Source organism: Chenopodium album, chromosome 9, assembly GCF_948465745.1.
Source record: "Chenopodium album chromosome 9, dcCheAlbu1.1, whole genome shotgun sequence".
NCBI lineage: Eukaryota > Viridiplantae > Streptophyta > Magnoliopsida > Caryophyllales > Amaranthaceae > Chenopodium > Chenopodium album.
In genome coordinates this window covers 71,679,002-71,704,321 of record NC_137842.1, presented here as the reverse complement: position 1 = coordinate 71,704,321, position 25,320 = coordinate 71,679,002, and the positions used below count along the sequence as shown (strand labels likewise).

The following is a 25,320-nucleotide window of genomic DNA, read 5'->3' as shown; positions in this document are numbered from 1 at the left end:
CACATACTCTGCATAAATTAAAAATCTAAATCAAGTTACTATAGAAACAGTTTTTTTTTTGTTTTTGTTTTTGTTTTTGTTTTCGAAAGCACTTTCAAAACAGATTGGATCAGGTCGAATTTGGTGAAATTGGACTCATTTACCCTCCCAATAGTCCCAAATAGGTTCGTGGTTCTCTTACTTCTCTACACTTTTTTTTTATTTTTTATTTAGTGGGCATTATTTAAGACCACCCACCAATCAACCATACATCAAAATATGAAGAAAACGAACGGTCCATAATCATTAGATTTCCCACCTTTTTTTCCTGTTGAAAGAATGATGAAGAAACGAATATCCCAAATCAGCCAATATGAACACACATAACTTGAAAAAAACTTACCGAAAATAGAAAGAAAATTAAGAGGAGAGAGAAAATGAAGAAAAATGGCGGTGAAACCTCGCAATCGGCCCCTGCCTCACCTTCCGCGCCACCGCCTCGTACCACGAGCTCGAATTCCGACGCACCTTTGAGGCGCAGAAATGCGCCATTTTTGATCGTTTGTAGATGTTTTAGCCTCATCACCGCAATATCTGCTATTCTTTGTATTGCCGTCAATATTCTTTCTGCTGTTCGATCCTTCAAGCATGGAGCTGATGTATTTAATTATGCTTTTTATTTGTCGATTTTGTTGGTGTAATTGTTGGTTGATTTAGGGTTTTTGATATGATTTCAATTTTATTTAGGTTTTTGATGGGATTTTTCGATGTTATGCGGTTGTGCTAGCGATTTTGGTGGTTTTGGCTGAGACTGAGTGGAGTTTCATCTTCAAATTCTGGAAGGTATGATTTCTGTTTTTATTGGATTCTAGTTGGATGAATTTCTTTGTTTTAGTGGATTTTTGATTGCTTTATTGAATTGTTTCAATTATGATCGAGTATTGAGCTCATCTTATTACTCCTTTATGAATTATGATTAAGTTTCCGGGTTTCAGATTAGTGAGTATTGAGCTCAATCCTCAATGTAATACTTGTAAGAATAAGGCTTTTGAGTTGTGGATTGATGAGTATTGAGCTCAATGTAATATTGTAATGCTTGGTAGTATAAGTGCATCAGACACTTGTACGGTTTAATACTTAGGCTTCTGAAAGACATAACCTTATTATGTAATTATTCGAACAATTATGGTTGTATATAATAAAATAATTGACCAAGCTAGGTACAATACAAATGTTGGGTATTTATGTAATTATGTTATGCATTTTTTATGATGCTAGGAGCAAGATGTTATTGTCTTGTGGGAGCTTGGAGGTATATTAGATCGTTATTGTCTTGTTGGAGCTTGGAGGTATATTAGATCGTTATTGTCTTGTTGGAGCTTCAATAGAAATTTAATGGAGATATTGCAAGCTAAATTTCTAATACCATAAAATAAATTTAATGGAGGTACTAAGGTACTAGCATGCTATTTTATAGCGTACTGTTTGTGCATATTTCTATCATAGATATTGTTCAATAAGTAATACGTAGTACAAAGTACTCTGTAGCATGTACTTTCCATTCTCTCTCCTTTCCTTTCCTGCCTTAATTCCATAATTACATTGTCATTTTGTCATGACAAGTGTTCTACTTTCCATTCTCTCTCCTTTCCTTTCCTGCTCTCCAAATATATAAGTATATATGAATGATTTTGCTGCAGTGGTCGGCATTCAGCCAGTCAGCAGTCAATTTGTATGTTGTGCAATCCACTAGCAAGATAGGTTGTTGTTTCCTTAATTAATTTGTCCTATTCATGTTTTCCATACTTAAATGGCTGTCTTGGTTGTCTACAGTTGTCATATATTTAATCTCGTACTTGCTTTGTGTGTTTGTTTAGACTTGGAAGCTAATTTCTGGTGTTATCATGTTATGCTGCAGGTGTTGGAGTATTGGCCTGGCAGAAGCATGCTACAAATCTTGTATGTATACTAACACCCAAGACTATTGAATTCATCCTCATCAAACTTATAGAAAATTTAGCATTTTGTTTTCATAAAATTAAGATTGACAAGAACTATGAATACAAGACAGCATGAAAGCGATTTATTTGTTAGAGTATAAGCTATGACTAAGTAATCGTAGTAATTCAAGCTTCATTTTTCTGGTGTCAGAAAGCCTTTTTAATTTCTGGAAGCTACCACTGTCCATGTCACTTTACTGAAATGCTGATGTAGGCACACTAGAAGTTGTTTTAATGCATCATTTACAGGTAACAATGAATATGAACTTACATCCATGGCCTCATTGATTGTTTTGTGTAGTGTTGCTGTTATGACTAGGGCATTCTCTGACTTTATTGGCAAGCAACGTGATATAGTTCTTCTTCAGAGTATAGCAAGCTATCTGCTGCTTTCATGCGGTGCTGTTTATCTTGTATCGGTAAGAGGATGAGCTGAACAGTTTTTTTCCCCCCCTCTTTTCATTATGTAAAATTGCTTTGTAAAGTATGTCCATACGTCTGGAGGATATTGTGCTCGTATGTTTTTGTGACATACATGAATAACTTAATGGGTTCAATGGGCTCAGTGTTCACAAGATTGTTTATATACTTGAATGAAACAATTATTATCTAAAAGTGTAATCCTCAAGGCAATTAATTTGATATATATGTTGATGAGAGACTTCATTATAGTAATGCTGACAGAATTTAGACTCTTTAGATTTTAAAATTTTACAAATAGTGCATGATGAGAAACTTGAGCTAATCCACTGCTAGATTTATATACACAGGTTTTGTTTATTCAAGGAATGCTCAATGACAATTTATTTCATGTTGCTTCAAATCAACAATATTTCAGGGAATCCTTTGCATAGGTATTTTGAAGCGTTCCCTAGAACAGAAAGAAATTTCAAGGGATCAAGCAGTTAAGGATCTACAGGTATTTAAGTGTCTGCTGTCTAGTTTTTTTTTTTTTTTTAATTCTGATTTATATGGTTAATTGGATTGGTTGCTTCAGATGAAGGTTTTTATTATGATTAACTTAGGTTTTGCTTCTCTATTTTGCTATATTCCATGGCTCCTTGTTTGTGAAAACTGTACTTAATCTGATGTAGCTACTAGATTAAAATAGCTAACCAAAACCAACTACTTCATTAGTCATGCCAATTAATTAAAATCCATCCATTTTTTGTCCTTCATAATGGGAAGTGCATCAATTCCGTGAGTGCATCAATTCCGTGCAAAGCTTGAGAATGGAAAACAAAAATCTAAGGTTGTTCATAGAATTACGACTAGCAGTGAGCACTGAATTGCCTAAGACTTATGCTAGATGGAGAGATGTCTTGCAACACATCGAGTCCCTTGCTCAATAATATCTCCAAGGATGCTTCATTGAGAATAGCAGATGAGAGTTTACAGCTGATGTGCCAGGATTGATGGGCTCTTAAATTTCTACTAGAAGTAAAGTGGTCTCCTTGTTGACTAGTAGTACTCTAGTCATTTTTTCATATCTATCTATCTACTTCCTTTTTCTTGGATTCTGAGATGAGTTTATTTTCTTTCAATTTGATTTTAGTCCCTAGAAAAAATTGTTGAGTGAGAATCTTGACATTGTTAGGTCTGTTATATTAACTTTTGTCCCGTTGCAGGAGTTGGAGAAGAAGCGGCAGGAACTTGAAGCTTTGTTAATTGAAGAAGAACACGTTTGAAAGAGAATTCATATGTTGGTTTGTCACAGTTCCTTGTGGAATTCTGGATTTTCTCTAGAATATTGAGGAAGACAAGCCTTGTAACTGACAATTTGATCGAAACAATTGTACAGGAAGACAAGTCTTGATGCTTTAGCACTTAGTAAAATCTTTTTTGTTTTTGTTTTTGTTTTTGTTTTTGTTTTTGTGGCTTTATATAGTTGTAATCATTTTTTTCCGTTCTCGAATTTTTTGTGGATAGAGAGTGTAGCTGTGTTTGAAAGAATCTGTAACCAATGTATGTAGTATGGAGTACTTGCTAAAATTGAATAACAACGGTTTTTTTTTTCCCGCTTGAGTATGCATTTTCGTGCCATACTGATGAATTTTTGGCCAGTTTATCTGTCTATGTTATCTCAGGTTTATTTTGATACGGAGTAATTTCCATCATAGTCAGCCAGGGTGCTATTTGTTTTGGACAACCAAATAAAAGTAGTTACAGCCTTACAGGCCTTTTCTTGCCTTTGTGGCCAAAACAATGAGCTTATGAGCCTCAGCTATTCTATCTCATCTCATCAGACATGACAATTTATGGTGATCTTCATTTGATGAAGGCATGCCTCATCTTTCCAAAGAAATGGGTGTGTTCATTTAAAACATGTACAGTAGTAATAAACTAATAAACCACTGTGTCTAGCAATTACATTAGCAAAAAATCCCTTAGACACGAGGGTGGAAGGAGGGCCTCTAAGTTCTAATCACTTGGCCAACCTTAATTTTAGTAGTATGATGATACAAATTAGTAACATAATTTCACTCAAGATTTAACAACTTATCCTATAATATAATGAGCTAAATATGCCTATTGTAATTAGAGAATCAATGAGAGGGGTTCGACCCTCACCTTAAATAAATAAGATCCCTAATTTCCCCCTAAACAGTATTATTGACGTTTTTTCAAAACGGAATATTAAAAAAGTTCCTCATATAGGTCTTCTTCCAAAAAATTTCTTCTTTCTCTTACTACTTTTTTTGTACTTTCCTCATTTGAATAAAAAAAAAATACTACTTTTTAAAAAAAAAAAATACAGAGTACAATAAAGAAGTTATAGCCGTACTCAAAATTTAAACCAAACACTCCCGCTCTCTCTCTATCTCTCTCTCCTCAAACTCAAATCTCTCTTTGTTCACCCAGATTCACCACTACGCATTGCTCCTCCCAGGTTCTCTTCCGCTCTCTTGCATTTTTCTTTTAATTTTTCTGTAATTACACTCACGAAAAAACCCTAATCTTCTGTAGTATGTCTATGTTTATTTATTTTAGTTTAATTTATTCTTGCATTTTATCTTAGCTTTGTGCTTTATAATTAGTACTCCGTAAATTCTTGTTTTGGATTGTTGTTTATAAATGATTTCTAAAGGTCACAAATTTCTATTATGATGATTAACTCTAGGGTTTTTAATTTGGGGGGTTAATAAAAGGGTAAGGGGTTTTTTGATTTTTTATTTTTATTTTTTCATAAAAATGTGGGAAATTCCGAAATTGATGGTGGATTTTTATGAAGATGAATGATGGATGACCTGTTAATGGTGAAATCTTTGAAAGCTTAGTACTTTGTAGTGCACATAATTAAAGAAATATTAGATTAGCCAATTTTTATTTATTTATAATTTTTATTCGAAGTGAATGATTCTACATGTTATACAGTATAATGTTTGACCAATTGAAAAATTTATATGAGGGATAGAAACACAAGATTTATAGCAATTGTACTGGCACCTAATGCGATAATACTATAGACGGGATTTGATTTGAGGTTCTAAATACGGAGTAATACCCAAAGATTTACCACTACGGGCGAATTGTAGTTGTATGTTTGTATTTTTCAGTTTTCTTGGAAACCTGCCTATTTGAGCTGAACATTGAGTTTAACAGTTTGTTTCTCTAAGATATCCTACTTTGCATACAAGTTTCAAACGGTTTTAGTTTATACAAGTTTCAAATACTGAGATGAGGCTCATTTACCTCGTGTTGTTAAATCTTTATAATTTCTTCGATTTCTTTCTTCGTTCCTTTTGTGTTTGTGAGTGCATTTCTGCAAGTCACACACAAATGCTCGCACATACATGCTAGCAAAAACAGTTTCTGATTTTTTTTGTTGTACTGCTGATTTGCCTTGCAAGAGCTTCTTTGCTTGTCTATGAAATCTTGATTCAGTACTCTCTTGTCAAGCAGCAGCTCATTAGTTGTTTTTTTAAAATGATATCCTTCTCTTTTACTTTGCCATACATATAATGTGGTTATTTGTTCATCGACTCAGGTTAATGAAAAATCATCAACATTAGTACATTACTGAAGCAATAATTGGAGCAGTTCAATTTAATCAAAGCAAAATGGATGGAGTGTACAAGGAATTGGAAGAATCAAAAGCAGAATTAGAGAGGCTGAAGGAAGAATATCGAGTCAAAGCTGAACTTGCTGAGAGTCTAAGGAGAGCTCACTCAGACCAACAAGCGAAAAGTCAAGAAGCTAAGTTGCAGATTGATAAGCAGGCAAAGGAACTGAATGAAAAATCAGAGGAGTTGGCCGAATTGAGACAGCTTTATGGAGAGGTCAAATCCAAATTGAGTGAAGTGGAATCATCACTTAAGCAAATCAGTTCTGTGAATGATAAGATTCGGATGGATTCTGGTGAGAAAGTGCAGAAGTTGGAAGGGGAAAACAGAAAATTGGTGTCAGCTTTAGAGGAAGCAACAGGAAGAAGTGATGAATTGGAGAAGAAGCTTTGTGCTTGCAGTAAAGAGAATGAAGGTTTGAAAGCCCTTCTATCAGAATCACAGCGGAAGCTTTCTCAAGCAGAAGAAAAAGCCAAAGCAGGAAGAGAATTGATGCACCGAGAGGAAGTTATATCGAAATTGGAGGAGCAAAGCATGAGTGTCCAAGATCAACTGAAATGGAAGAAAGAGCAGTTCCAACATCTTGAAGAAGCTCACAAGCGGCTTCAAGACCTGTTCCAGTCCAGCAAGAAGGAATGGGCATCTGAAAAATCGAATATGTTGGATGAGATGACAGCATTGCAGTTCAAATTGGATTCTCAAATTAGAATCACCGAAAGCCTTGAAACCCGTCTAAAGATGTGCAATCAAGCTCTGGCACATGAAGAAAGCCGAAGGAAGGCATTGGACGTTCAATTGTCAGAATCAAAACAGCGCTTTGAAAATGTTTTATCAGAGTATGAGGATGTAAAAGAAAAGTTTGAAAGCCTCAGCACAAAACGTGATGAAGATATAGCAGTTTTGAGGAACTCTCTTGGGACAAAAGAGATACTATTGAAGGAGATGGAGTACAGGACTACTCACCTTGAGCAAGAGAACAAGGAGCTCCTTGGATCTTTGAAAGAGCTAAGGGAAGCTCAAATTAACAAGAGAAAAGTGGACCCATCTCTCAATAAGATTCGCAACAAGCTGAAAGAGTTGGAGCAGGTGCACGGCAATTGTTCTTTGGCTTTGAAGGAAAAAGAAGCTGAATGGACATCCAAAATGGAGAAGCTGATCGAAGATACAAAATGTTATGAATTTGAGTTAAAGAGGCAAGGTGAACAGTTAGAGCAACTGAAGATGCAATTAGATGATTGTCACTCTGCAATGGAGGTTTCAGGTGAAGAAACATCCATTCTGCTCTTGATGATGAAGTCAGAACTTTCTGATGCTTACTCAAAGCTCTTCAAGTCAGAGTATCAGATTAAAGCATTCAACAAAGAAAAAGGAGAAAAGATTGCAGTTTCTGCTCAGCGTTTAGAGATGGGAGATCGCTCTCCTGTGGAAGCCCAAGCTCATGGGGCACAGGCGCATCAGGAGATTGCAATGATGGCTGAAAAGTTGGAATCAATAAAGCTATTGGAAAAGCGTAGTAACTTTTTGGAATGCACTCTTGCAGAGCACAAAAAGATGCTTGAAGAGTCATCAAACTGCCAACTGCACTTGAAAGAACAAGTTATTCAGATGGAGGTTTCTCTCAAAAATCTTTCCACTGCTCTAGAAAAGTCGAATTCTGAATTGGCAGCAAAGATAAGTGAGGCTACACAAACAGAGATGGAACTGCAATTATGGAAATCTAAAGCAGAAAGCTTTAGAACTTGCCTTGAACAAAGCCAGGAGGCCTTTAAGCAAATGGAGAAGTCCCTTCTTGAAAAAGTTGAGACAGAACAATGTCTTAAAAAAGAGAACAGTGCTTTGCAAAGCAAATTGAAAGAAGAAGAGCAGAAAATTATGGATCTCCAGCAAAATATTGATTCTCTTGATCAAAAGTTGATGCAAAAAGAAGCAGCTACAGAGGCAATGAAATTGGAGGTGGTAGAAGCTTACAAGAAAGGCGAGCACTATGTCAAAATCATAAAAGAAAGGGATGCCATAGTTGAAAGCCTTCAAAAAGAGATAGAAGCAGTGGAAGAACAATCCATGAGAAAGGAATCAGAAGCAGCTAAATCTGCCAGGCTAGAAGCAGAGTACAAGTACAAACTTGAAAAGGAAGAGCTGAGTAAGACCATCACAGCAGAAAGGGATGCTGCAGTTAAATACCTTCAAAAAGAGATTGAAGCATTGGAGGAACAATCCGTGAAAAGGGAATCAATAGCAGCTGAATCTGCCAGGCTACAAGCAAAAAACGAGTATGAACTTGAAAAGAAAGAATTGTGTAGGACCATCACAGAAGAAAAGGATGAGCAGTTAAGGTGTATCCAGAGTTTTGCTTCATCTTTACAACAGGATTTCATGGAATTGGTTCTCTATACCTTCTCACAAGGTATAGAAAACGTGGTTAAGATTGTTGCACTTCAAGATGCTTTACAGAAGTCTGAATCCCACGTGAAGACTGAAGTGAAAATGAAGAATGATGCAATTGAAGGACTGAAAAACGAGGTCAGTACTCTGCATGGAAGGATTTTGCTTCAAGAGGAGTCTTTACTTCACTCAAAACAATCAGCTAAAGAGCTTGAAGCTCAGTTAGAGTTTAAGAAGCTGGACACCGAGAAATTGTCAAACAAGTTAAAGGAGGAACAGGATAAGTGGAAAGAACTCATGGAAGAACTCAAACAAGAGAAAGAGGTTGCTACAACTAGCATCAAAAGGCTGTCTTCTGAAAGGGATAACCTGCTCATGTACTCTGAAGAAATCTGTGAGCAAGTTGGCCATTTTTGTTCAGAAGATGTAAAGCTTGAGGGAATGTTGAGAAAATTGTTGCAGACTTCTGATTTGGATGATATTTTGACATCAGTTGATGACCTTGATGCAATATCAAATAGAATTTCTGACCCTGTGCTTATAGAAATGAAGAAGGAAGTCGAAGCAACCCGTGATAGATCACCACTACGTGAGATTAACCATTAGTAGCTTACTAGCTTCTGATACAAAATTTTTAAGTCATTCTTTCAATGCCTTATCTGTATAACAAGTTACTGGATAGTTGTTGTCAGCACTTAATGGTAACAAGAGCATGTTTTTCACTTGTATCAATATTTGAACGAGAATTTTACAATTAAATGAATGCATCTGTACTTGTCGCTTAATCAAATTTGCTAGTGGTTAAACAAGCCACAACATAAACAACTACAAGAGCTCTGGAAAAATAGCAAGGCTTTGTCACAAACGCTCTATCCATTGGAAATCATTGCTCACGTTTTACACATAGTAGCGGACTTTGCAGTATAGTACCAGTACTTCATAGCAATATCAAGTCACAAATCAATATAATTGCATTCCTCTGTAACAAAAAAAATAATACCAGTACTTCATAGCAATATCAAGTCACAAATCAATATCGTCAAGATGTCAACGCTGTAAGTTGATACAAAATGACAACTCCAGTTCTCCTATCGCCCTTCTATTAAATCTGAGGGTTGGATTTATCTCACTAAGAACAGACAATGTCACTTCTTGTTCTTTCCAGACAACCCTGCTTTATCAGATGCCTTAGATTTTTGAGAAAACTCCACCAAACCTTGTCGAAATGCTTGCTGATTAACCCCACTATCAACCAATATGCTTGTCGCACCCATATTATTTATCTGGATTTAACAATAAACTAATTGATATGAGGATAGGGAACATAAACAAACCTCAATTACTTAAGAAATTTGATCATATAATGTACAAAGAAGTGAGTAAAAGAATGAGATGAGGCAAAAACTTTACCGCTTTAATGTTCCTATCTTCATCATCAAAGAAAAGCATGTCAGTGTAGGGGATCCTTGTCCTCCTATGAATTCTCTGAAAGTGTTCCGTCTTGTGTGTCCAACTGGAAAAAATTTCCTAGGTTAACAGAGGAGAAAACTATTATTGTGAGAAAGAGCACATATTCTCCTAGTAATTTATCTTTGACCATTTAATCAGACAACTATGCAATGAACATAATACCAGTTTTTTTTTTTTTTTTTTTTTTTTTTTTTTTTTTTTTTTTTTTTTTTTTTTTTTTTTTTTTTGAGGAAAACATAATACCAGTATTGAAGACGGAATTGGACAAAATATTATTTCACTCTCACCTGAGCAACAAACATTGACTGGATGCCTAACTTGTCAAGAAATGTCTTGGCTATGTCAGGAGTTGGTGATCTAGAAGCTATAGCAACATCAATACCCTTGTCCTTCAGAGCATACAATATACCTTTTACATGAGGATACAACGATGGCATTTCTCTTTTGGAGCGGCATTCACTGTGATAAAAATCAGACAAAAAAATTACTAAATGTCTATCTAATTTTAAAATTTTCAACACCGAGCATGCACATAATCACAAAAGTAGGACATTAGAAGACATTTAGATCCGATACATAGTGATCTTTATCCTCCACCCCAGGTAAAAAAAAACCCTGTATATGCTGTGCTATTCTGATCTGATATGAGAAATAGAATGCTAAAATGAGAAGAACAAAGTAAATACAGGTCCAAAAGAGAAGCAGAAGGGCATTATGCAAAGAAAAATAACGCCTCACTGAAATACTTCGTATTAATTACTTAGTGTCTTAGTGAGATATGTTTTCTAAAGCACAAAAATGAAAAAATTTGCACACTGGCTATCTTTCATTCTTGAATATAGTTACTTATATTATACATATCAAATATCAAAGTTGGAAACAAACCAAGATACAAAAATTAGGACAGAAAAATGCCTTGCAAATATTTCTAGAATTAAGGTTTAACCAATACCATACAAGGCGAAAATACAAATCAAGCAATTACTTGATAGTAAGAGAACCCTCCAAACCAGGAAAGAAACAATTTATAGCTTATTGAATTCCAAGTTGCCAATTGCCCTACCAAAACTATCTTCAATATTAGATTCTTTGTAGTCAAAAGAAATGGAGAATGCTATTTATTTGTCCCCCTTTCCCCAAGCTCTCTTTCCTTCTGTCTGTTAGTGCCACCCACTAGGAAACAATGTATTGAGAAGCCAATGGAGAATACAAACCTTAGCTGCTGGATACATCATTGTCACATCATGATTCGAAAGCTAGGTTATCCCTTACCTTTTTCATTGCTAACTACAGAAAACTTTCACACTCTACGCTCCCGCCCCAACTCCCCCCCCCCCCCCCCCTCTTTCCAAATTTCCCAACAAGGGGGTGAACAAAATAAAATTCACACCAAAGATTCTTATGTCACGAGAGTGAGGGATAGCTCAAGTGGTTAGAGCTTCCCTCCTGATTCCAGGAGATCCTGGGATCGATTCTCACCCCCACCCTTGTGGCTCTTTAAGCACCAAAAAAAAAAAAAAAAAAAAAATCTTATGTCAAAAATTAGATGTGCTCTTCCATTTGGTCACTTGAAACAACTGTTATGAACACTTTAGACACGAACCACATAGAACCACTAACTAGTCACATGAACCAATCGACCTACAACTCCACAATAACTTTCCTATATTCCGTTTTCAACCAAAATAAGTTTACAAGCGATCAGTTTTAGCATTCCTTAATTTGAAGGGTTTGCATCCTAGGAACATTAAGTTGTAAAGTTGTCATGGAGGATTATAAACAAAGGGTCACCAAGTACTTCATGTATATACTTAGATTAGGGTCTTAGGGGTGAACAGCCTAATTTTAGGAGTTAGATGTATCAAAGTGCCATTAGCAACGAGAACATTAGCCTAGGCTAGGTCACACTCCAATATGCTAATTTTAATACATATACTAAATCCGTTTAGAAATAGTTGCACCATTCTGACTTCGTGCACGGTTCTATTCAATTTTGACCCATCTTTTTATGATACAAGAAGTTCATCACTTTCCTATCAGAATAACATTCAACTTCTCTGATTATATTTCTCTAAAATGAAGCAAACATATGAAAAAAATAAAAATTGAAAAAAATTGAAGCACTAATATTAGATTGTCGGGAAATTAACAATTTGCAAGATTTCACCAACATTCCCAAGATTTCCAATAATCTGATGATAAGAACTCAAATTAAAAATAAATTGAGGGAATCAATGCAAAGAGAAAGAATTATAACTAAAAATGAGAAATTATAAAGCAAAATCCTAAATTTGAGTTATTTGTAATCTCATAATTTGATTATACAATGAAACTCAAAAGATAAACAAGTTACAAAACAAAAAAAGTGAAGAAAGTATACCAGTAGAAAGGCCAGATAGTATAATCGAGATCAAAGACAACCAATTTAGGAAGAACTTGGAACAAATTAATGGTTTGCAGAACTTCTGTTTTGACCCTTTCATCTCCCATGGCTATCTCTGATTCTCTCTCTTCTTCCCCAATTTTCTGGGCTTACTTCCTACGCTCAACCTCCAAAATGGTAGGTCGTCAAATGTTAAAATCGGATAGATAAATGTTTGGTAAATGACTTTTCGGCTTTATTGGTTATGGATTTTTTAGGGTTTAGTTATCTCGTATGATCAAAATTTTTAATTGTATACTCCATATAAAACGTGGATAATTATTTCTAATTGCGAAATTAAGATCCCATAAAAAATAGAGATAATTGGAAAATCGGTCATGTTTTTTTATTTATTGGGTGTGTAGAGAAGTACAAGGGCGATTGGTGATGAGAATTAATTTTAAGATTTCGTAAAATTGGGAATAAAGCTCTTACCACTTAATCTACCATTCACTCCCAAATTTTAACATGAGCTATGTTTAAGTAAAAATTACTTGGAAAATATTCACGTAACAACTTTATGATGTTAATTTTTATAATTGAGAACAACAGTTAAATCTTACACTTGAAAGAATGATGCATATTATGCTCTCCAAAATAACTTGTAGTTCAAAGTAAAATCACAAATAGTTCGAAAAAACTAACATGAATAAAAGAGCACGAACTTGTGATAAAAGGCTATATTAATATTTTGATCAAAAGAACATGAAACACATAGGATGAGGTAGTATGTTTTTCTACTTTTAATTAAGTGTTACTTTTTTTGGACGATTGTTATTTAGAAAACGGGATGCATATCATGCACTCGCTTGTATGATCTAATTTGTTACAAAAATGTAGTACATAATAAAGTTGCAGTACATTAATTTAGCAAAACTTAAGTCTTACAAATACATCAAAAAATAATTTAACATACACTTTATCTAGCAAAAGGAGGAAGGACAATTGAAAAAAAAATGGTAGGCTAAGCCATCTTTGAGTAGTTTATGCTAGCTTTTAAACACCACAAATAGCCAATATTACTTGAGAAACCACTCATTCTTCAGGAGTAGCACTTGCAGCATTGAGGTCCACAGTGAGGTCAAGTTCCTGAGACATGTTACAGACCACATGAACAAAGAACAAACGAATGCGCGAGCACACACAATAACACAGACAGTGGTTAACAATGACAATGAAATTGGTAGAACATTCACCTTTCCAGTAATTTTGCTGTACAGCGCGGTCACATCCTTCACAGTAGACTCGAAGTGTGTTGTTGCATCATAACTCTGCAGGAAGTTCAATCAGTATATGCACTGCTTAATTACGTATAACAAATTAAAATCTCTTACTCTAAACAATAAGCTAAGAATGCTGTTATAGTATTATACAGGTTGTCTGTCAGGTTTAGAACTTACAGTAGATATGAAGCAGCTATCAGATTCAGGCTGGTTTGTAGGCTCATATCTATCATATGTATCGAAAAATATCTCATCTACCGGTCCAAGAAGATCGATGCCAGGCTTTAGCTCAGCCTCTGGGTTATCAGTCTCAGCTTCAGTTGTAACAAATGCAATGTGTTTCCCACTAGCAGCAACATTATGAGTGTAAGAGCAGCAGAATACATACCTGAAAAAATACCAGTTAATATTAGAATGGTCATATACTTATCTACACAGGACAATTAGGCATCATTCTTTCCACTTGAAAATCTGTTGTCTGAATTTATTAGCTCTTGTACAAACTTGTTTTTCCTTATTAGAACTTATTGAGCCTTAATTATCGGCACTCATTTTAGTTGTGACTTGAACTTGGGTAGAAATTACTCGTATATCATAACTCTATGAGATAATAGTCATAGTACACAATATAGAAGTACTACAAACTGCCTTTGCAACACAGGAAATTGAATTGATGAGCAAAATGATTTCAGATTTCACATACATGTCTGATTTTCGACCAAGTTGCTTCTGTGGCAGGATCACCTGAACTGAGTGTGAATCTTTGGTTTCTGGGATTGGGTGACTCATTATACATATAGCACGCGTTACTCTTCCAACCTTACATGCCTGTTACACCCAAAAACAGAATACGTATCGAAATTATATGTCTCATCAAATGTCCCTTAAGAATGATCAGAATATTTGCACTTTATCTTGAATAAGAAAATTAACATAATGGCATCAATATGTTTCATTTTGAGAGCTTGCCTTATCAGGTAGATATGATGGATCACAAACAATTTTCTTGCATTTAGCAGTTTCTCCTTCAGAGGATACTCCAATTGCTTTCCCACTATCATCAAAAACTACCTGTCATCCAAAAGAATATCACACTCTATACAGTATATTATCTTTCATTCAGACTAGATACACACAAATTTTCCTCGAAATGATGTTACTCAAAGAACAAATGTTGTAGCACAATAGATACCGAACAATCTGGCTTGTTGAGCATGTAGGTTCCACCATAAACTGCGCTTAAACGAGCAAATCCCTGTCAGGGAAAGCAGAGAACATCAGAGCTGTGTCATGTGGGAGAATAACATACAAAATATCATGGCAGGAAAACAAAAACAAAAAAAAAAAAAAAAAAAGGCTTAGTTACCTGAGGCAATTCTCCAAGTCCATACAGTGGATAGATGTAAGGAGATCCTCCTTGAAATCGAGCCAAAGACTCTGCATATAACTTTCAAAACAAAAGTCCAATATGATTAGCAGCAAATTCACATTAGTCACTCAAAGTCAGAAACATTACAATTAAGTATCTGAAAACAGAAATCCAAAACATTCATATTGCATAAACACCAATAAATCTAATAAGATAGCATACAAAATTCAGCATAACCAAGCAAATTCTTTAACGGTAGCATCAGTTCTTAGACCGTGTAAAGTCAGATGAACACGCGCATGACACAAACACTATACATGCATATTAACCTTGCTAGGGAAAGAAGTAAGCTCCTATGAGCAGAATGAGCTTTTTAATGACAACCTGAACAGGTTTTTCTATGCAAATGTAAATCCATGATTATGTTGCTTATACATGAGAAATGAGTTCATACATACAAAATGAGTAAATTAGTGCTCGAAAAGGGGCACGAGTGTCACCTTCATTCTCTTCACGAAATCTATGGCAGGTTGATCCAAGTAACTATCATCCAGATAAAGTGCCAAGGCATGACCAATGAAATCAATTGTATCATCCTCTAACCCATATTTTCTACACCAAACAAGGAAAAAATTTAGGCAAATATGGCTATTTGCGCTTTTTCATTAACAATATTATTAACATTAGAGCTATTAATTAACATTTCCTTAGACTAATAGTCGCAGCTTTCATAGACAAAAGAACAGAATTCAAAAATCAAAGTGAAGGATGAAATATTACGAAATAAGAACTCTTGCAGTAATCTTGTTCAAATCCAACCCTTCGTGAGACTTAGGATCATTATCTTCATAATCTTGCACATAAATAAAGAACTTTCTAGCTCGTCTCTTTTCGAAAAGCCCCATCAAAGGGGACTTCAGAGCTTCAACATCTGTAGCAGGCACCTTGTAAATCTGCAAGAACCATTTTAAGTTAGAATTTCGACATTTTTAATGAAGTAACACAACATCAGGAAAAATTTTGTATAATGTACCTTGCCTTTGTTGTACACAAAGCTACCATCCACTGCCTTAAAATTAAGATATTTAGTGACATCGGTGTGGATGAGTATACGAACCAATACTTCATTCGCCATCATGAACTACATGTAAAATGAGCGCGATAATAAATAACTTAACATATACAAAGTAGCAAAGATTACGAACATGTTACATGTTTATTACATGTTACGAAGAATTTTATTAGGTTAGATGATTAAAATTGATGTACGTACGTGTTTAATTAAAATGATGGTACATACGTACCTTAGGTATCATGTCAACATTGTACTCTTTGCTTGGACCTAAGCTTTCCGGAGGCTTGTCATCACCCCTAAAGCGCTTCCAAAGCTATTTCAGAAGCAGTAAAGAATTATTATTGGTGCCTAAACATAAATGTTAAAGGGAATTTGCATTTCGTAAAGAAAATGTTGACTTCATTACATTCGACTTCATAAATGGTACAACTAGAACTAATTTTTACTCATTTTATCATTTTAGGGAGCCCCATGTGAACAAATGAGCGAATAATGAGTGAGATTGTAACATGTACATGGTACAACCTGTTATATGTGTATTATGTATAATCACGCGATTAGGGGATATTATTAAGGTGTATTGGGAAATTTACCTGATTGAGATTGAGAGAAGTTGAAGCTCCTCCATAATAGTCATTCCTGTCCATATGTAAGACCTGTTTCAAGTCCAAATAAAGAATTTAATTTTAAAATGTTCATGATTTCATTTAAACTTATGTAAAAGTTTTTCTATTGTTTTATCATATACATTATGATTTTTCATCCAAAAAAGGGTAATTTTAAGCTTTACAAATTGATATTTAAAAATAAAATAAAATAAAATAAAAATAAAAAAATTGTGTCAATCAATATTAACTTTAACATTACTCCAATACCCTTAAAAATGTTCCGCCATTAATAAAGTTGGATACTCTAAATCATACCCCTTTTTGTCTTTTAAAATTATAAGGCCCTTACAAAATATGATTGTACATTAAGAATTTCAAATCCACTTACATCATTACCCCAGTAAAACTACAAATAAAAAAAACTCCAGGAAACAATTACATCAAAATGACAATAATAATGATAGAGTCTTGGTTGAGTTGGTCCATTAACAAATAATAACGACAACAATAACATCGAAGATAAATTGAAGTTGAAAGGTTATAGAGAATTACTTTAAGGCCATCAACGGAAAGAAGACCACTGAGGATGCATTCCTTAAGACCAGTACCAAGAACAATTACATCGTACTCTTCATCCATGATTACCAATTCAGCTTTTATCTCACTTTCAATTAATTATTAATTAAACTCAGAGAATCAATTAATGATAGGATTAAAACTGTAATTATGTTGTTGACTTGTTGAGGAATTAAGGATTAGTAATTTGGATTAATTGATGTAATCCAAAAAAAACAAAGAAAGAAATGGTGTAGGAAAATAGAAGAAAAACGGGGTGTAACGAAAAAAGCGTTACATCATGAAAAGTTGAGGAAAATTCTCAAATGCCAAAAATGACCTATATCCCTTTGAATGTTTGGCGTCAAATCAGCCGTTTTACCACCCTATTTACTCAATATCTTTTAAATTTACCACCTCTAATTTGAGGCTGATCCCCCCAAACTATGGACCTATAGTAGTAGATTAGTAGTCATGTTTGACAAAACGTAATTATAAAATCAATTGTTAGTCGTAATAATAGATGTTAAATACTAGAGTAATTATATTTGTGAAGATGGATACAAAGTATATACGGAGTAAAAATTACTACCTCCGTTATAGGTTATGTGCAACGATTAGATATTTTCCCTCTCTGTTTTATGTTAAATCGTTGCACATAACCTGTAACGGAGGTAATAGATAAGGATCTCAACTCTAGTCGTTGTGATTTAGGGTTCATATCGGATTGACATGTATGAGTAATTAATCCAACAAATAACAACAATAAAATTTATACCCAAAAAAAATAAACAATAAAAAAATGAAGAAAAATAAAACTTTTTTAGCAAAAATTCTTGTGATGGAAGTACCATTTATAATGTATATTGTCGTTACATTTACATAATAAATATCTTCCTGTCATGCAAATGTGCAATGCAAGGTTTCAAAATGAGACCATACTAATATGCTATATGAAAGATTGTGTATGTCCTAATGTCCTGTACTCCTAATCACTATTACATGATTTACATGTTATATCTAAGAATTTATTATGCAACTTCAAATCACACCTGTGGTTGAAGTTTAGTTGTCCAAACTCAAAACCAAGGATCAAATCTCATTTGCATTATTATTGTTGTCCTCTCTTTCTACAAAGTGCAAACAATTGACACGTAAACTAAACAAAAAATATGGTCGAAGTTTACAATAGAGAGAACAAATTTTATTGGTATAAATATACATACACCTCACCTTATTTTATTGAATTAAAGGGGTTAAAAAAAAATGCAAATAATTAAGTGTTGAATTCAAGGGTATTAAATAAACCCTAGTCTAAGATTAGTGTCAAAAGAAACACTATTATTCGGAATGTGATTATGCTCAGGAAATAGTGCTAATTGTTGCCCCGAAGCATGTGATTTGCCTTCAATGGCATTCTTAATCTGCACATATTAATATTAACATGAGCCTTGACAAAATGATTAAATTTTTAACTGAAAGTAATTGAACATATTCACAACATTACCTTCTGATTCAAATCCTTGTTGTTCTCAATCAATTTGTTTTCCTGGAGGTTTTTAGAATAAAGTTTAAACATATCCCACTTAAACACACATTTTTAATAGAATCTACTAATTAAAATATAAGCAACAATCTGCGATTATGTAACTACCAAAATCTACTATTGTATGAGCCATCACAAGGAAATGTACTCGACTGAGTTAAAAGTTAAAATCCGTGTTAATTGTAATTGGTGCATATGTACCGGATGAAAACTATAGGAGCATGGGCAACTTACCTACCTACCCCTAGGTATGCAACATCCATAGTTTTGAACAAAGTAGGTGACTTAGCTTGTTATAATACAGCCATATAAGAATTTTGCAAGTACATACACCAACACATATAAAATGCAATTTTCTCTTAGCCACAACTCCAACAGAAAAAACTACCACAGTCCAAAGAACATGTAATATCTTCTTCTTTTAGACAGTTCTAATAATCTTATTCATTTGCATTTGTAACAAATCAAGGCCTTAAAAATACTTGTACTTAAATAAAATAGGTATAAGTATAATTCAAGAAAAAAGGAGTTCACCTTTTGTTTAAGATCTGTGACCATTCTCAGAAGCTTGTCATCCTATAATCAATAACAAAAACAAGGTTTAGGTGAATAGAAAACAACCACTGATTATCAATGAAACGCGTATGGAAAAAATGTAATAATTCGGAAAAGAATGCATTAATACACTCTTGGCCTTTCTTTAGTCCGGTTACTTGAACTAATTAGCTACTTATTAAAAATGTGTGATTGCTCAAGTGTTTAGAAAACAACACCAAACAATTAGTCAAGAAGACAAGAAGTCTGTTTTCTTATCTATGGCTTTACAAGTCACAAATAATCAACTTTAACCTCATTGTTCTACTAGCAGCATACAAAATCAAGCTAAGTCATTGTATATATATATTAAAGGTCTGTTCTCATACGTTTATTTTCAGTTCAGTCTATGAGAATGGGCCCTAAGTGTGTTAAATATTGTTAGATTTTATAATGTAATTAAAAATCTTCAAAAAGCAACTAATCATCTTAAATTATGTGTTGTGACAAGTATCTAAACTAATATATATGCAACTATGGTGAGAGTGAGGAATATATAGCTAAAGTGGTTAGAGATTCCTTCTCAATTTTCAGGAGATCTTGAAATCGATTCTCACCTCTGTCCTTGTGGCTCTCTAAACATCAAAATATATATATATATATATATATATAACTATGGTAGAAATTCACTAGCTAGCTTACCAACCTTCATTCGACGAACACGAGTAAAAGCTTTCTCAATTTGTCTCTCAAGCTTAACAAGTTCTTCAAAACCTAACCCTTCTAGATCTTCTCCTTTCAACTGTCTGTCATCAAACAAAAGCTAATCGCGAATGTGCAATGTTGATCTATGAAACTAAGTGCAGAATATAGGAAGAAATACCTTAATTCTTGCCTTTTGACTTCAACTTCCTTGCTTACAACAGCACAATCATCCTCCAAAAACACAGGATAAGGATCAAGCTGCTCATCATCAGGAAGTTTTTCTGTGTGTCTCATATACCTTTGAATAACTCGAGTCACCCTTATTTTTAGAACAAAGATTAAAATTGTTAGTTACATCTATACACCAGAATCAGTATCAAGTACTGTATTCAATTATGTTTCTACAAACAGAAATGGTTGTGCACATTTTGACTACTTCGGTCTGTTCAAAGATTTAAAGTGTTATCTTCGTTGAATTTTGACTTATCTGATCTTATTTATACTTTTTTTAATTAACCGGTCTTAAATTGACCATACCTTATTTGATTTACAGTATTTAAACTTATTTTTAAATATTCATCCATATTTAGCTCTGCTTTCTTCACCTTAAACAAGGCATTAATATTATTATAGTCTAATCAAATCTTTCAAGATATATTGTAAAAAGCCTAGACGGTTTTGGTTTGGTTGGATCAAAATCAATCTTTCCGGGTTTGAATTTTTCTAGTGTTACATGATTCTTTTTGGTATAGTTTAATATGACTTCAATAACAAGAAATAAGTTTCTAAAATAAGATGAAGTGAAGTAGTGAACTAATCTTTAATCAAAAATTATATTTACAGACATAATAAATATTATAGTTATCAAAAACAAAAAAAAAAAAAAAATCTAATCTTTTCTTTTTTTGCTCTCCTTAATTTATCAATTGTAATAGGTGAAGATTCAAATCCAACCTTAGATTTTGTACTGTAGAACAATAGGGTAGCTAGTACGGACTTATTAAATTAAAAAATAAATAAATAAACCTAGATTAGCTAGCTTCATTTCCAGATTTTCTACTGTATACACATTAGGTCAAATCATCATACTACATACATTCTGATTTTTCCCAGATTTTCCTCTAAAGTTTTTTCAACTTTTAATTTCCTCTTCAACTACTCCATTTCATGATTTTTTCTTATTTTATTTTTAATTAAGAATATAAATAAAGAAATTAAATTTCAGACAAAAATATAGATGAAAATGCAAATCATAAAATTTAAAAAAAATAATAAGTTAAAAACAAAAATAGGAGAGAGAGAGAAAAATTAAACCTTGAAGTGGAGAATTCATAGAGTTTGTCAGAAGAAGAGAAGACAATGAGAGCAATTTCAGCATCACAAAGAGTTGAAAGTTCTTGAGCTTTCTTAATAAGACCTTTTCTCCTCTTTGAAAATGTTACTTGCCTTGCTGCTATATTTTCTATCTTCTTGATCTGTATTCTTGATCTCACCATGTTTTTTTTAATCGGCTCGACGGCTCCTATGATTAATTAATTCATAATTAGACACACGAAAAAGAAAAAAATTAAGTTAATTAATGGGTTTGAAAAAAAAGAAATAGAAAAGAAAAAGATATAGTACATAAAAACTGCGTTCAGGATAAGCTAAGTACCACCACAAAGAACAATAACAATAACAGTAATAACAAATTGTTAATGTGTTTAGTCACGGTAATAAAAGGAACGAGCTGAGGTTGTTTTCGAAAGACTCGAATAGAAAAGTAATTGAAAGATTTATTTTGAGCTAGGTAGCTAACTTTGCAAAATCTAGATCTTGCCATATTTAAAAGAAAACCAAGAAGAAGAGGTAACCCTAGAAGGAAAGGAATGAAGAAATATGAGAGGAGCATAATCAAAAGCAAAAAGGTATAATGGGGCCAATGAATATGACATTGGTATAATTATATGATAAGGATTGGGCAAAGTGATCTGATTATTAGGGCAAAAAGAAAACTATTTGTGTTTTTAATTGGCCCTTGAACAATCTAATGGAGCCACAGTATCATTGGACTCGATCGTTGAGTCATTATACTACTAGTGACCTGGAGGAAGAAAAGGGTCAAGGGAGGAAAGATGACAAAGAGAATACCTATTAGTGAGTCCAAACAACGGGTCGATTCTTATCTATGGTCTACTCTGTCATAATTTTTATTTTTTCTTCTCAGTCATTATATACCATTGTGTATCAAAATTTTAAATTCATAAATTTTATATTTTTACATACTATTGTGTACCAAATTTTTAGATTTGTTCCACATACCATGAAAAGTTGTTGGTTAATTGGGAGTATATTGTTTTGGTCATTAAATCTACTACTTGGTGTAGGATCTATCGATGTTTCTCTTTCTAGTTAACTCAGTTGAATAAAATTACACATTATGCGGCTGGTTCATCCTTCTTGCTACAAGTGTCGGTGTGTTGCTTGTTTAAAGTTAAAAAAAAACGTATTTTAGCTATGATTTCAACTTTATGTATGAAAATTTGAAACAAAAATCATCATTTTATAAAATGATTTTCACTATAATCATCACCCAAAAAAGTGACACTCATATAATCACTTATTACTAGTTATAATGTTCGAGATTCAAATCAATTATTTAGCCATGTATTTATACTTGCCTCGTTTATTTTAGCTGCTCCACTTAGTACTTTTATCACTGCATGTATGTTCAACTTTGACCATATAATTGGCCTTTTTATTTTTGGAGTATAATCCAAACATACTCGATTACCACCAACCTTACAAATTTCTCTATCTATAACTTTTGATAAACAGTTGATAGAAGATATGAAAGCCGTACAATGAAATGGGGCATGTTTAGAGCCTCCAAAAAATTGGCACGTTGTAGTCCACCTATACCATACCAAATTACCAATATACCCTCGATTGTTCTTGTTCCCCACGGTTTTAAATACGTCATACGACTGATACGAGTACGAGTACCAAAAATAGATTTACAAAATCTAACATGAATAATGAATTTATATTTGTACTTTCATTGTAGTTTGTTCATGATTATGTATTTCTATCTATCTGTACTTAATTTGGGCCAATTACACTGATATTAGTTTTGGGCCGATGGTTTCGGTCCAAATGTAAGAATAGCCTATAGCTTCTATTATAAACTCTCCATTTTTTTTTTTGGTGACCCAAACGCAAACGGATCATCCTCTGAGGTAATTTTGATTTGGGGCTCAGTTCTGAGTAGATTAGGTTTCGATCCCTTTTCAATTGTTATTGCGAGGGATCGAACAAGCAGCCTCATGACTAAGGGCATGTTCTAATAAACTGAAATCAGCTGAACTGAGCTGAACTGAAATGAAATGAATATTTTTAGGAGAAGGAAATTAGGAACTGAACTGAACTGAAAATAAACGTATGAGAACAGGCCCTAAGTCCCCCAACACTTTATTTGTATCTTGATTTATTATTAACTCCTCTCCAACTCTTTAGCTATAAACTACTCCGTACAATAGTACAATGTTACATCGTTCAATTTTGAGTTAAGTTTGATTATTTTCAATTTTTTCATATTACCTCCGGTCCAAATTACTCGCAACTTTGGGGTATTATTTGTGAGTACTACGTATAAAATATTCTAAAATTGTGAGTAATTTGGACCGGAGGTAGTATATAGAATCCTAATCTAATTTCATACACAATAATCAATTGTAACGTGTTGATTACTGATCAAATTAAAAAAGTGTACTAATTTATTGATATCATATAAACAATAAAAAACACATCGGTTAAATAATTGAAATTGTCTCTTTGAAGATATTTGTTATGTGACAATAAGATAGGCATGATATATAGTTAGAGGCCTTAGAGCTGCCAACAACAATTTGCAATCATGCATATAGATCGTACTTCTTCGTTGATTATATAAAAAAATTAAACTCGTGTATTCGAATTAAAGGGTTCAACTAATGTCTTTGTCAATCTAAATGCACGATTAAATTATTCAAACCAATGATCAATCACGCCATTGTATATAAATATACTTATCCCACCTATATATTAATATATATTGGTCCACTATAATTCACATGTAAATTATTGTACATTAAATTATGTTTACTTGCCTCAAATAAAAGGAAAAAAAAAAAAAAAATGTTACCTAATACTTAATAATTAGGCAGTTAAGAGAGTGATGGATAGCTCAAGTGGTTAGAGCTTCCCTCCCGATTTCAGGAGATCCTGGGATCGATTCTCACCCTAACACAGCCCAAACTAATAATAAAATGTTACCTAAAGGTTCATATAAGAGAACAATTAATCAATATCTCATTATATCCGAATATACTACAGAGTATTTAAGTATTATTACTAACTCTATTAAAAGAGTGACATCTTTGTTTAGGCATGGTAATAGTTTTTTGGTGTTTAAAAAGTTACAAAGACGAATGATAAGAATTGATCTCGAGATCTCCTGATGAAGGAAGCTATATCCATAATTCCATAGGGTTGGTAAATAACACTCCTAATACTTTGTAACTTGGTATCTAGTATGAGTGATAAATAGCTATGTTTAATGGACTAGATATCTTTTTCGGCAAAATCTTCGCATAGTGGAATTCTTTAAGTTGAAAGGGAACAATAGAATAATATACGAAATTTACATGATCTATTGGTCAACCGTTATACTTTCTTCATTCTTTTATGTTTGCCCCGTTTATTTTTCTCTATATTTTCAATACATAGTACATTGTGGGTGCTTCTCGGGGACCTCAATAAGGTCGCTAGAGCTTCGAAAAAAGAGGGGCACACGACTTGCCACTTTAGAATCTTCTAGCGGATACGGTAGTTCTAGGGTTTAATGCATATCCGCTAAAAGGCAAGTTTTTTTTAAAAAGGGTAATGTACAAATTCATATTGAAATAATAAGGTCTCTACAAAATTATTACTCCACAATAATTTACATTTATACCCACATCTGTTACTTTAAGAAATGGACTAATTCATGATCTCAAAAACAAATTTAAAATTCTCTAGACAATCTTACATAAATGTTTCGTTAATATAAATTATTATAGATCGATACGAGATTTTAAATTTAAGTGGTAAAAGGGTTTATGAGAAATTGTGAGTTTATTACATCAAGTATTTATTAGAAAGGTAATTATTGGTGAAAACTAGCTTAAATTCTTTTATCATAATTGATAGATTTTTTCCTTGAAAATATAACTAATAAAATGACCCCCCCCCCCCCCCCCCCCCCCTTTTTTTCCTTTTTCCTATAAAGCATAAAGACTTTCATTCCTTTATCTGAAGCGCTATATATATTAACTAATAAATCTTATAATTTTCATTTTGTTTCTTAACTAGGAGATACTATCCATGGAT

General features: G+C 33.4%; 5 protein-coding genes across 6 annotated transcripts; 2 read left to right on the top strand and 3 right to left on the bottom strand.

The window, feature by feature from the left end:
• Window positions 1–255: 255 nt before the first annotated feature.
• Window positions 256–3,996, top strand: LOC145560476 (uncharacterized). The gene is made up of 6 exons (XM_081621732.1): window positions 256–638; window positions 727–822; window positions 1,898–1,938; window positions 2,281–2,398; window positions 2,818–2,898; window positions 3,608–3,996. The coding sequence occupies exons 1-6, from the start codon at window positions 417–419 to the stop codon at window positions 3,665–3,667; spliced, it is 618 nt and encodes a 205-aa protein (XP_081477858.1). The 5' UTR covers window positions 256–416; the 3' UTR covers window positions 3,668–3,996.
• Window positions 3,997–6,006: 2,010 nt separating this feature from the next.
• LOC145559168 (uncharacterized protein At4g38062-like) lies at window positions 6,007–9,031 on the top strand. The gene has a single exon (XM_081620596.1). It carries the CDS (start codon window positions 6,041–6,043, stop codon window positions 9,029–9,031), a length of 2,991 nt encoding a protein of 996 aa, XP_081476722.1. The 5' UTR covers window positions 6,007–6,040.
• A 344-nt stretch (window positions 9,032–9,375) lies between these two features.
• Window positions 9,376–12,499, bottom strand: LOC145559169 (uncharacterized). Its single transcript, XM_081620597.1, has 4 exons — window positions 12,276–12,499; window positions 10,183–10,354; window positions 9,836–9,952; window positions 9,376–9,708 (listed from the first exon to the last, which is right to left on the bottom strand). The coding sequence occupies exons 1-4, from the start codon at window positions 12,383–12,385 to the stop codon at window positions 9,571–9,573; spliced, it is 537 nt and encodes a 178-aa protein (XP_081476723.1). The 5' UTR covers window positions 12,386–12,499; the 3' UTR covers window positions 9,376–9,570.
• A 678-nt stretch (window positions 12,500–13,177) lies between these two features.
• On the bottom strand, window positions 13,178–17,231 carry LOC145560475 (guanosine nucleotide diphosphate dissociation inhibitor At5g09550-like). Its single transcript, XM_081621731.1, has 13 exons — window positions 17,145–17,231; window positions 16,578–16,640; window positions 16,214–16,297; window positions 15,943–16,050; window positions 15,690–15,862; window positions 15,410–15,521; window positions 14,907–14,987; window positions 14,733–14,795; window positions 14,510–14,611; window positions 14,244–14,368; window positions 13,718–13,928; window positions 13,514–13,588; window positions 13,178–13,406 (listed from the first exon to the last, which is right to left on the bottom strand). Exons 1-13 carry the CDS (start codon window positions 17,229–17,231, stop codon window positions 13,353–13,355), a joined length of 1,338 nt encoding a protein of 445 aa, XP_081477857.1. The 3' UTR covers window positions 13,178–13,352.
• A 1,006-nt stretch (window positions 17,232–18,237) lies between these two features.
• LOC145560474 (MADS-box transcription factor 23-like) lies at window positions 18,238–21,844 on the bottom strand. 2 transcript variants are annotated; one of them, XM_081621728.1, is made up of 7 exons: window positions 21,587–21,844; window positions 21,247–21,454; window positions 20,111–20,251; window positions 19,934–20,033; window positions 19,228–19,269; window positions 18,655–18,696; window positions 18,238–18,571 (listed from the first exon to the last, which is right to left on the bottom strand). In XM_081621728.1, exons 2-7 carry the CDS (start codon window positions 21,426–21,428, stop codon window positions 18,446–18,448), a joined length of 633 nt encoding a protein of 210 aa, XP_081477854.1. In that variant the 5' UTR covers window positions 21,429–21,454; window positions 21,587–21,844; the 3' UTR covers window positions 18,238–18,445. The 2 variants fall into 2 exon arrangements, with proteins under 2 accessions (XP_081477854.1, XP_081477856.1); XM_081621730.1 differs by lacking the exon at window positions 21,587–21,844 and having other exon boundaries at window positions 21,247–21,503.
• Window positions 21,845–25,320: the final 3,476 nt, after the last annotated feature.